This window comes from Panthera onca, chromosome F2 (assembly GCF_046562875.1).
Source record: "Panthera onca isolate mPanOnc1 chromosome F2, mPanOnc1 haplotype 2, whole genome shotgun sequence".
NCBI lineage: Eukaryota > Metazoa > Chordata > Mammalia > Carnivora > Felidae > Panthera > Panthera onca.
This window is the reverse complement of record NC_138356.1, coordinates 30,530,182-30,542,734: the sequence shown is the minus strand read 5'-3', so window position 1 is coordinate 30,542,734 and position 12,553 is coordinate 30,530,182. Positions and strand designations below refer to the sequence as shown.

Here is a 12,553-nt window from a genome sequence, read left to right as displayed (position 1 = left end):
GTGGCCATTACAAGACCACTTCCATTTCTAGTGTTACCACACCAAATCACTTCAGCTTCTCCCTGGGCTTTTATATATGTGCTGTTTAGGTCTATTCTCTATAAAGAGAGCAGTACACTGAAGAAACCAATTAACTCTGGACAATAACAAGGGTTCAAGGTGTGACAGGAGCACCAAGAATCATTACTGGTTCAAAGTCCCTTGTGTGGTAAAAACCAGTAATAAGAAATATAATATTTAATTCCCTGCTTTTTTTTAAAAGTAATGTCTCAACTGCACAGCAGCCAACTAAACTTTTCAATGGCTGAGGAGCCAGGTAAATCAGAACATACCAGAAAATACTTCACTAGAGATTTCCATGCAACTTAAAATGTATGATTTGATATTTATAAACACACAGCAGAAAACCTGATATTTGAAGTCTGCAGGGCTGGACTAGGGTAAGTCAGAACAGGAGTAAAATTTAAAGGGTACCAAAAGTTAGTAATCAAGATAAATAATATTTTAATGCAATGTTTTTAAAAATCAAAATCAATACAAAAAATTCATGATGGACAAAACATTACATTTCTAAAAAAAGAATGTTAAATAAAAAAGTGCTTTATAGGACGACATAAGAGCCAGAGGCAAAAAGAAAAAGAAATCAACAATACCAATAGTCTTTATTTAAGATTTTTGATATTTTGTTCATCATGAGGTTTTTGCATTAATTCTGAACTTTTAAAATATTGCATTAAAATACTGTTCATCTTGATTGGAACTATCTAACATTTTGCTATCTAGGATTATGCTTGGCTCAGCTCACTCCAGTTTTGGCCCTGGGGGGGTCAATACCGGTTCCTAGAAAGGCTGTGGGAGCAAATCTGGCCTCCTGGGATACAGGTGCTGTGGGCAGATTTTCCCCCAAGGAAAGGGCTGGGGACAGAAGGGGGACAGCTCATGTCTGCGGCCAGATCCCAAGCCTACCTCGCTTATTCTGCGTGCCGTGCTTCTTGGCCAGGGCGAGTTCTCTCTGGATTCGATTTTCCAGGTACTCTTGTTTCTTGCTCAGCATCTCCTCTGTCTCCCGAAGTCGGGCCAGGGCCTCCTGGGGGCTGGGAGCAGCTCTGCTCTTAGAAGAGCCTCCCCCTTTAAAGAATTTGCCCAACTTGCTCATGGCTGTGGATCTGAGGGGCGAGGGGTCCCGGGAGAGTCTCAGGAGCGCCTGGGGCCGCGCCTGGGGAACAGGTGAGCGAGATCGTCCTCTGGTCTCGGGGGCCCAGAAACTGAAAGGCAGCGCTCCCAGGGAGTCAACAAGCCGTCGGGGGCAGGTGACACACACTCCTGGGCATTTCCTGGCAGCCGGCTGGGCCCCGCCCCTCCGCGCGGTTGGGGCGGGGAGGCCACTGGAGTAGGACGTGGCTGTCCGGTCCGGCGCCGCCGGGCCGTCTGGGAGTTAAGGAAGAGCAGAGCAAAGAGTTGGAAAGATTGCCGGGACTGCAACAAAGTTGCCGTTTGATCCACGCTGAGGACACACCTCAGGGGAAGGACTGCCTCGTTTGTGAATGGCTCCGAGAAAAGCCCTTTTCCAGGGGACTCCCGCAGGGCCTCGAAGTGTGTGATAAGAGCGCTTTACCGACCCAGATTTTTGAAAAGTACTTTATTCCACGCATGTGTTTTTGTTTGTGACTGCTGTGAGCACAGTGTTTCTGTATTCAGATCTCTGACTATTCAGATGTGTTCGTCTAAGTGTATACCGTGTGGGTGTGAGTGTGCAGAGGCACGGGCTTCCAGGACGTTTTTCTGCCACTCGGAGGCAGGTGTGTGGCCAAGCGGCTTCTTCTAGAAGCCACGAGGCTGACTGGGCTTTCCCCTGCAGATGTAGACTCTGGACAGGTTGATACGTGCCTGGATGCCGGTTGGCATGGGTCGGTTCTGGATCATCCTCACATGGCTTGAAGTGGCGGAAAGATGGTATTCATCTCTTTTCCTACCTAAGGTCAGGACACAGTGTGTTTGTTGCATTCAATTCTGTAATTAGGCATCCGAAGCTTTCAGTGTGGATGCTGGCATATCAAAACCTTTAATGGAGTGCCATTGTGTTTGGATCTAAGTCAAGCATCTTTATGAAGACACCCAAGTAACAAAAAGGAGAGAGGGTCCTAGAGAAAAGAAACGTTCTTCTGTTCATGCTCACCGATCTCAGTCCCATTTATTAGAGCTATAAGCAGAGAGTGGTGAGATGAAAGGACAGCAGTAGGTATTGATTATGGATGATGTCATACAATTGAACACCTGTGCTGAGCATGCTGCAAAGAAGTGGAATATGGAATGGAGTCTATGTTCTAGTTTTTAAGAGCTAGTATATACTCCCACGTAATACACCCCTATTTGAGACACATTACCCAACATCATCAGAACCTATTTGTGATGTTAGCTCACCACTGATTGTTAAAGCAGGGGAAAAAAGCATCCATTACTATAACAAAGACACCTTGATACCCAGGATCAATAACCCAATTTTGCCTGCCATTATAGTAACACAGAAGCGGCAGGTTAATCCATTTTATCCAACATTGGTGTAGTCAGCATCAAATTTTGACAAAGAAATACAACATTTTCACAGGAGGCTCACTCGTATAGATCTCACACACACCAACGTGTGAACATATCATTTTCCAATAACTCTAGCCAGCCACCCCTTATCTTTTTCTGCCTGGCCATGCAAAGCACTTATGGTTGTAACACATATGTTACTATAATTTCATATGAATTATAAACTATAGTATTATATTTCATTATTATCTAAATATTTCATGAATATGTCTTGGAACTTACTTTCTTGCTTAGACTCTAAGCCCGATGAGAGTTGACAAGGAGCATATGTTCTGCCACAGTTCCCACTGTTGGTCAGTTTAACCAATCTTTATTAAGAGGATTCAGTATGTAAGGTACTAGAAATGCAAGTGTAATCTGCCCTCTAGGAGCTTACCTTCTACTGATAGTAGTAACAACTGCTATCTTTTGAGCACTTACTATGTGACATGCATACTACATGCATCATTAATAACCACTACATAAACCACACAAAATACGCATTGCTATTTCTATTTGACAGATAGAGAACCAAAAGCTTAACTGGTAACTTTGCCAAGCTCACACAGGCAGTTAGAGGGTAAGAGAGCTTTATATTTTAAAGCTTATGGTCTTCGCATTATTTACATGACCTTCTTTCCCTCTATATGGCTTGGTCTAGAGGAGAAACACATTAAATATTTATTTAATTAAATAAAGTGGGGGGTGAAGAGGCTGGTATGATGCATTAACTTTAAGGGATCCTACAAGCATTAATGAATTCATTGAGGGCTATATTTAAATAAGATCTGTTCCGGTATAGCAAAACACTCCTTTGTGGTTCACTAACAACTAGTTTTTGTTGGGAGAGCATTCAACAAGTGGGACAGAGGACTGAAAGTTATAATGAGGTATTGCTTAATCATTCTTCCATCCATGTTTCATTTAACAGATATTTATAGAGCATCCCTTTGTCCCAGGCATTATGCTAGATGCCAGAGAGACCATTAAGAACAAGATAGAAGCACACTTGGTGGCTCAGTTGGTTAAGTGTCCAACTTTGGCTCAGGTCAACATCTCATGGTTCATGGGTTCTCCCCATGTCCGGCTCTGTGCCGACAGCTCAGAGCCAGGAGCCTGCTTTGGATTCTGTGTCTCCCTCTCTCTGTGTGCCCCTCACCCACTCACGTGCACGTGCTGTCTCTCTCCCTCTCTCTCAAAAATAAATAAACATTTAAAAAAATTTTTTTTAATTTTTTTTCAACGTTTTTTATTTATTTTTGGGACAGAGAGAGACAGAGCATGAACGGGGGAGAGGCAGAGAGAGAGGGATACACAGAATCGGAAACAGGCTCCAGGCTCCGAGACATCAGCCCAGAGCCTGACGCGGGGCTCGAACTCACAGACCTCGAGATCGTGACCTGGCTGAAGTCGGACGCTTAACCGACTGCGCCACCCAGGCGCCCCGATAAACATTTAAAATTTTTAAAAAAACAAGAAAAGGAGATATTTTACAGTTTAGGGGAAAAGACAGGAGTTAAGCAAATTATCTCACAAAAAGTAGAGTTTATAAGCTAAATCCTAGGAAGTTCTATGGAGAACTTAGAAACATAGAGAATTGTAAGAACCAATAATAGAGAAAGCTGATCTTGTCTTAGGAGGGTCAAAAAAGGTAGCCTGAAAAGGTGATATTTAAGCTGGAATTAGGATGATGAATACAAGTTACGTAGGTTTAGAGAAGGGAAATTGGTATACCGGATAAGGAATCATTCATTCATTCATCATCTTTTTCTGAGTGCATACTATATACCCAACACAATTCTAGATGCTAGAGATTCAGCAGTGAAGAAAGAAAGATGAAAATCCATGTATTTTTTGCAGCCTACTTTCTAGTTAGGAGAAGATAGGCACTTGAGTAAGTAAGTAATGTACTATTTGTGTTACGCAGGAAAAATAAAGCAGGCAGTGTTACAGAACTAAAATTTAGACAATATGTGCAAAAATCTTGAATGTAAAATAGTAGGATTTGAACGAAGACCGGGGTAGCTGGGGATTACCTTTAAAGGTAGGCAGAATGCAGATCACTTAAGGGTCCACATGATGTGCTAAGCATCTTGTATGTTATCCAAAGAGCAAATGAAAATCAATCAGAAATTAAAACAAAGGACTTAGTCATTAATTTATCATTCAATTAAAAAAAATCAATGTTATGCAATTTAATGTGTAGAAATGTATGTGGTATGCAAAGCAAGATACACTGAAATTAAAAAGCATTCCCTTCCATTAATACAGAACCTGAATGGGGAAAAGATAATTCTTGCAAGCAAGTAAACTGTCCAAATATATATTAGTGTTTAATCCAGCAGTGGGATATAGAGAATACATTTTTAAATCAATGATGTGGGAGCTGAAAATAACCCATTTATCTTCATTCAGTCCTCACCCTACAAATGTGGTTTCATAAAGAGTTCTCAGCATCTAGTGTATTTTTCATTTTCTAATCTCAATTGATCTCAGTTAATAAGGAGGCTGTTGTTCAAAAGAATGATCTTGTTCAGGATGATTTACCATGGTTAAGATGGCAAAGGAAATTGGAAATTTATAGATCTGTTAAAAAGACCTACATGTCAGGCTAATTGATACATTTTGGACACGGCCTGAAATTACATCCATTTTTAGAATGCCAAATGAATTCTCTAAAGCAACAGAAGAAGAATTACCCTTTAAACATACTGCAGAATCATCATCAAATAGTTATTTATTAGGCAGCCCAACAAGCATGTACACATTCTTTTCATCAGCAGTTCTTTTTGTTTCTTAGAACCAAATATTCATTGGACATAATAATCACAATAATGAGTACAAAACTAGCCCTTATGAAAAAATAATAATTTTGCAAAAATAACTTTTATTCCCCTAATTCATAATGAAGATATATGGTGCCTGTGGTTGAGTTTTGCCTGCATAGCTCTTTACCCATGTTTTCCCATATCGCTGTCTATCCTTGATCAGAAAGAAGTTAAAGAATCTAAGGGTTATCAGATTTGGCTATAGAATGTTTTCGATACCAACCACTTAATGAATATAAAATGAGATGTAGCCCTCTGCCTCAAGATCACCCTTATTACATAATCTACCCAAAGGTGATTCTTACACCTCCCTTTATCTCCAGAATTTGGTTATACCTGAGTGCAATCAAAAGAGATTTTGTGCTTCATCGAGGAACACACAAATGGTTTCCGTCTCTTCTTAATTAACAATACCTATAGCCTTCCTTTTGTTCAGATCAAAAACCGTGGTTATCCTTCACATCGCCCTTTCTTTCACCTCCATGCAATCCATCTGCAAGCCCCATGTGCTCTAACTCCTACAAAAACCCCATCACTGGCCACCACCAACATTGCTAACACCCTGCTCCGAGCCACTCTCACCTCTCAGCTATCTATCACAGACTTCTTACTCACCTCCCTGTGATCATCTTGACCTTGCTGCTATTTCCCTACATTGCAGCCAGAGTGAGCCTGGGTCAGACTTCCCCACCCCAAACTGACCTCCCATCTCCCTTCGTAAAAAGCCAAGCCCTTCGCAAATGTCTTTAAGTCCCTACAGGGAGTGCTACCTACCCCCACCGTCACATCACCAGTACCTCCCTGTCCACATATCCTCCTCCACTGGCCTCCAGCCACACTGGCCTCCTCCCTCTGGCTGGACTTTAACCAGATGCACTCTCCCTTCAGAGCCTGGGCACTGCTCTTCTGCCCAGAAACCTGACCAGACATTGGTGTTCACTCCTTCACATTCTGTAGCTCTCCATTTAAGTCTCCCCTACTCAATCCACCCGATTTAAAATTACAGGCCTCTCCTCTCACCCTCCTACTCCTACAGGACTCCTATCCACTTTCCCAGCTTTACTTTTCTCCATAGCACTTACCACTGTCTATCATATGCTGTTTTGATTTTGTTATTCTGTTTATTTTCCATGCCTCTCCCCACTAGAATGCTCCCCATGAGGGCAAGGATCTTTATTTGTTTTGTTTACCAGTGTATTCCCAGTTCCTAGAACAGATCCTGGCACATCAAAGGCTCTATATCATTATTTGCTGAATAAATGAATGAAGAAATATAAGTGATAAAATATTCAAACAGTGATATAAAATATGAAACTATTGGGAAGCACATTCTCTGCATGCACTAATCTGTGTCATCATCATTCTGATACAGAAGAGAAAGTATACTTTGAATCTTCAAATCTCTGAGACCAGTATGCAAAAAAATTTCTGGCCATATTAATCAGGGCAACGGAAAAACTTTGGACAGATGTTGCATCTAGCGTCTGAGAAGGAGGTAACCACTTTCTCATATTTTAAAAATATACTCTAGAAACTAATTCATATTTTAAAATATTTGTTTCCTTTTTTGTTGGTGGGAATTTCAAGGAGTAAAGTTAATAGTAGCTGCTATTACACTTTTAAAAAAATCTTATAGTTAGCACCCTGCAAGCCAACATAGAGGGGCCCTTCCCTTCCAGCTCTGCCTGAGAGGTACGGGTGTCTATTAAGAAATGATTCCCATGGGGCGCGCGCAGTCGGTTAAGCGTCCGACTTCAGCCAGGTCACGATCTCGCGGTCTGTGAGTTCGAGCCCCGCGTCAGGCTCTGGGCTGATGGCTCGGAGCCTGGAGCCTGTTTCCGATTCTGTGTCTCCCTCTCTCTCTGCCCCTCCCCCGTTCATGCTCTGTCTCTCTCTGTCCCAAAAATAAATTAAAAAAAAAAATTAAAAAAAAAAAAATTAAAAAAAATTAAAAAAAAAAAAAAAAAAAAGAAATGATTCCCAGGGCACCTGGGTGGCTCAGTCTGTTAAGTGTCCAACTTCAGCTCAGGTCATGATCTCACAGTTCGTGAGTTCAAGCCCTGTGTCAGGCTCTGTGCTGACTGCTCAGAGCCTGGAGCCTGCTTCAGAGTCTGTGTCTCCTTCTCTCTCTGCCCCTTGTGCTCTCATGCTCTCCCTCTCTTTCTCCCTCTGTCTCTATCCATCTCTTTCTCTCTCTTTCAAAAATAAACTTAAAGAAAGAAAGAAAGAAAGAAAGAAAGAAAGAAAGAAAGAAAGAAATGATTCCCCATCTAGGTCTGAAGGGACCTGAAGGGCCCTGCTGCTGGGCCAGGCTTGGAAGTTTGGACTTGTTTTGGAGGAAAATAAAGTTTCATGAATGTAAACAAACAAACAAACAAACAAACAAACTTACAGTGAATTAATAACATGTGAGTACCCAATTTGTGCGAAGCAAAATTTGAGTCATTTCAAAATAATTTTATGTATGCTTATGAGGGCAACTAAATTACCTCCTAAAGAGTAATTATTTATGAAAATGTTACAAAGTCTCCTTCTGGAACAAACTGTTGCTAAAAAGGCTTGCTTTCCAAAATACACACATGCATTGCACCCACACACGTGCACACTGGCTGCTATGATAGTGGTGTGATGGTAGGTCTTGATGGGGGGGAGGGGGTCTTCACTTCACACCTTTCTTCATTTCTGCTGATTAAGCCCCAAACGTTATGAGTGCTCTTTTACATAATACTGTTTCTCATTCTCCACCATCCTGTTGCCTTCCTTTAAACCTGCCCCAATCTACCTCTTCCACACTTGAAGTATAGAACCCAGCACAATATTCCAGGTGTTTTTTGACCTGTCAAGCAGAGTGAAACAAGCTATTATGTTGATGTTCCTTGTTGTGAAGATTTCATTTTTATTAATGCTAATTAAGATTAAGAATGCTCTTGGAGGGTCTGTCTGTCAATGTTGATTTGTTCATTCCCTGATTCAGTAGACAGGTATTTTTTGAGGCCTTACCATGTGTCAGTTCTGGGAAGTATGAGAACATATATTGGAGTAGTTAATATAATGATCCCCCAAAGTTGTCCACATTCTAATCCCTGAAACCTAGAACTGTTTCTTTATATGGCAAAAGGGATTTTACAGGTGTGATTGAGTTAAGGCTCTTGAGATAGGGAGAGTATCCTGAAATATCAGGTGGGCTCAATGTACCCGCAAGCCTTCTTAAAAGAGGAAGGCAGATGGGTCAGAGCAAGAGAAGGTGATTGGTGGAAGGACAGGAAAAGAGATATTTGAGGGTGCCATTTTGCTGTCCTTGAAGACGGAGGAAGGGGTTGTTGTGAGCCAAGGAACACAGGTAGTCTTTAGAAGGTGAAAAACACAAGGAGTTGGATTCTCCCTTTGAACCTTCAGAAGGAACACGGCCATGCCAACAAAAGGGCTTTATGACTTCTGACCTCCAGTACAGTAAGGTAAAAAATTTTGTGTTGTTTAAAGCTACTGAGTGGTAATTTGTCACAGTAACAATAGGAAACCAGGGAAAAGGTCCTAAAAGCCTTTTTTTGAGAGCTGAAAGATGAGGAGGAGATGGCTAGGTAAATTTGGGGAAAGGAGAAGGAATTCCAGATGAAGAAATTACTTCATGAGGTTCACCAGGAAGACAGGTGGTAAGTACAATTAAGTCAGGCAATGAAGAGGGAGAGCAGTTTCTGATACTGGGGACAAGGAGGTAGGAGTTGAATTATTCTTATAGGCCATTCGATGAAAGGAGAACAATAATATTGATCTTAAAGCGTTTTTTTTTTTTTAATGTTTATTTATTTTGAGAGAGAAAGAGCGTGTGTATGCATGGAAGAAGGGCAGAGAGAGGGAATCCCAAGAGGCTCTGTCCTGTCAGCTGGGAGCCCAACATGGGGCTACGAATGGTGAGAGATCATGACCTGAGCTGAAATCCAGAGTCAGGCACTTAAGCTTAACAAACTGAGCCACTCAGGCACCCCATCTTAAAAGTGTTTTTGTGAAGATAAAATGATCCATTTAAGTGCCTGGTATGTAATAAAGTAATCAGAGAGTTTAGCTGTTATAACTGTTAACGTTTGAAGTTCTAGTGTCCAAAGACTTGATACAGAATATGTAAGATAAATTTCTTCAGAGATATAACAATCCTATAGACGAGTGCATAGACATGAAGACAGATTAACCAGAATTCTACAGTGAATGTCTATATAACCACAAAATCAGGCCCCTGTCCTCACGGAGCTTACAGCGTGGAGGGGGAGACCAACATTAATCAAATAATCATACAAATACAAAATCAAGTCTGGGACAAATGCTTTGAAGAAGATACAAAGTGAATGTAATAGCAGGATTTGTCCTAGTCGGGAGAACAAAGAAGAGTTTCCTAAGGAAAAGATATTTGAGGTGACTGCTAAAGAAAAAGCAGAAACCAGGTGGAGGGTAAGGAGCATTCCTAGTAAAAGGAACAACACCTGGAAAGGGTCTGAGGCTACAGCAAGCACAGCCTGTAGAAAGGTCTTTGAGCGATAAAAAGAAAGGGAGGTTGGGATATTCCTTCCTAGACTTTGTGAGCTCCTTGAGGTCAGAGATTGTGTCGTACTCAATTTTGTATCAAATCTAGAATGGGTTTGTTAAGTTGACTTGGGTGCAGATTTTATTTTGTAGCTACTGGAAGCCACTGAAAGTGTTTTTTGATCAGGTAAATTATAATACTGCCTGGTTAGTGCTAGTAAGGAGAGTATGTAGTGACTGCTACCACAGCATGTGCCTGATATCCTGGAGGACTGAATTTTGCCTATGTACTCAGCTTTCTCCGTCGAAAGGATAACAGAATAATATTCTGAAGGTGGAGTAAAAGAGAAACCTGTGTTTTAAACTGATCCAACAAGAATGAATGTGAGAGGACTTGTTAAAGATCTAGCTTCCCAGGACCCATTCCAGACCTTCCAAATTAGACCCAGGGAGGGATATGGACAACGGTGTTTACTAACAAGCACCCCACCTGATTCTTATTTTCAAAGTTTGGAAAACCCTGGCATAGAGAAGATTCAAGGGAAAAGGAAAGGCATGTGTAAAAGTATGAGCCTATGAAAGAAACAGAAGATGTATTTAGGAAATTATTGGAGAGTGGGGCGCTTGAGGGGAAGTAGTTATTGCTGAGGCTGGAGATTCCTCATTAAGTTAATAAATCTTGTGAATAATGGAGAATCATTGGAGTATCTTAGGTAAGGAAGGGAGTCATTTGAGAGGAAGCAACCTGAGAAATTGAAGAATACAGGTTTGCAACACTTCTGAGGCATAATTGATAGAGCTTAATGGCGACTTCCATGAGAGAAATAAGAAAGGAGTGGTAAAGAGCCAACTCAAGGTTTCTAATGTGATACACTGCCTTTGTTAGAGAGGGAATGACATGGTAAGAAAGCATCCCATTTTGGCTCAAGTTTTGTATGACAGATGACACTAAGCGAATATGCCAACAGATCGAAATAGAGACTTTCAGCTTGGGGAAAAAGTTCTCAGGACAGAGAATATGGTTATGGGAGTCATTTCGAACCAGGAGAATCTCACTTGTATGAGGATGTAAACTGATAAATGGACTACACACAAAATTAAGGGAAACTGACATATTGAAGCAGCACCTAGAGGAGAAATCCACAAAGGAGAACAGAGATGAAAAAGCTAGCAACTGCAATCTTGATTAGTCTAATCATCTAATGCTCCCTACAATTCCAGAGGAAGTGAGCTGAAAAAGTAAGAATATTTTAATTTTTTGGTTGGACTGATAAAATATTTGCCACCTATCTAGAACATTCTAAACACTTAGTAAAATTCTAGAAAACCTGCTATTGATTGACCCAAGCAGCTAAAAGAAACATACAAAATCAAGTTGCTGATTCTTAGATTCAAGAATACCAGAAGTCATTGATACTTGAATTTTAGTCCTGGCTTTTCCACTAATTTGGGCAAATCATTCATTTATTTTTAAATGGCTATTTATATTGAGAGAGAGGCCACATGAGTGGGGGAATGGGGGGGGGAGAGAGAGAGAGAGAGAGAGAGAGAGAGAGAGAGAGAGAGAGAGATGGAGAAAGAACATCCCATGCAGATGCCATGCTGTCAGCCCAGACCCTGATTCAGGCCTCCATCCCACAAACCTTGAGATCATGCCCTGAGCAAAAATCAAGAGTTGGATACTTAATCAACTGAGGCACCTAGGTGCCCCTGGGCGAATCACTTAAATGCTATAAATCCATTTCCCCATCTTAAACAAACAAAGACACTGGGATAACTGATGTCTTAGGTTGCTTCCAGCTGTAAAATCTGAAGTTTTTCTAGACACAAGCAAATCTGAGATGGAGATCTTAAACAGATTTATTCAAGAGCAAATCTTGAAGTAATGATAATTGTTTCCCAATCTCACCCTTCCCCCATCCTTAATGAATATTGATTTGGATATACCCAGTTATATACAAGGCATTGAATACTTTTCTAGTTCCTGTCATGAGTACATTTTTGATTGTCACTCATCCTACTCTGAGTCGTGTCTGATGTCACCTCAGTGGAATGGTATCCATTTGTACCCCACCTAGAAGAACCTCTACTTCCTTGGTACCTTTTGAAGTGGCTCATCAAGTCTGAAACTCCCCTTTTCCCCAATGGAGTCACAAGCTTACTTCAGGGAGTTGGGAGATGGGACTCTCTAAACTGAGGGACTCAGTGCAGTTTAGTACATACTTGGGACCTCAAGAGCTACAGACTTAAAAAAAAAAAAAAGATTGGGGGAAAAAAACTTTAAAAAGCCTCATGACTCCCTTGAAAGAGGCATTTACTTTATATCCACTGGTGTAGAATGCATACGGAATTGGATAACCAGTGTCCTCCTTCTCTTGATTACTGCAAATACTTGTGCCTGCCACAGTGCTGGTTTCCAGAGTCACATTAATTTTAAAAAGACAGTCCCTGTGATGTCGGCCCCGATTTGAGTTGCTGCACAGAGGGAATTTCAGCATGCAATATTTTAGAAAAGCAATTGGGCATATCCATAAGGACTGGGCTCGAAGACGTCTGTCCAGGAAAAAGACAAACAGACCAACTCCTCTTTCTTTGCGCCGCCTCCCCAGGGGCCTGGAGTGCATATACACTGGTCACTC

At 41.2% G+C, this 12,553-nt stretch overlaps 1 protein-coding gene across 1 annotated transcript in view; it reads right to left on the bottom strand.

The window, feature by feature from the left end:
* Positions 1-1,344, bottom strand: part of CHMP4C (charged multivesicular body protein 4C) — a 29,575-nt gene extending 28,231 nt beyond the window's left edge. Inside the window, exon 1 of the mRNA XM_060610801.3 lies at positions 967-1,344. Within this exon, the coding sequence (XP_060466784.1) occupies positions 967-1,156 (190 nt within the window). The 5' untranslated portion in view covers positions 1,157-1,344. The remainder of the gene's footprint in view (positions 1-966) is intronic.
* Positions 1,345-12,553: the final 11,209 nt, after the last annotated feature.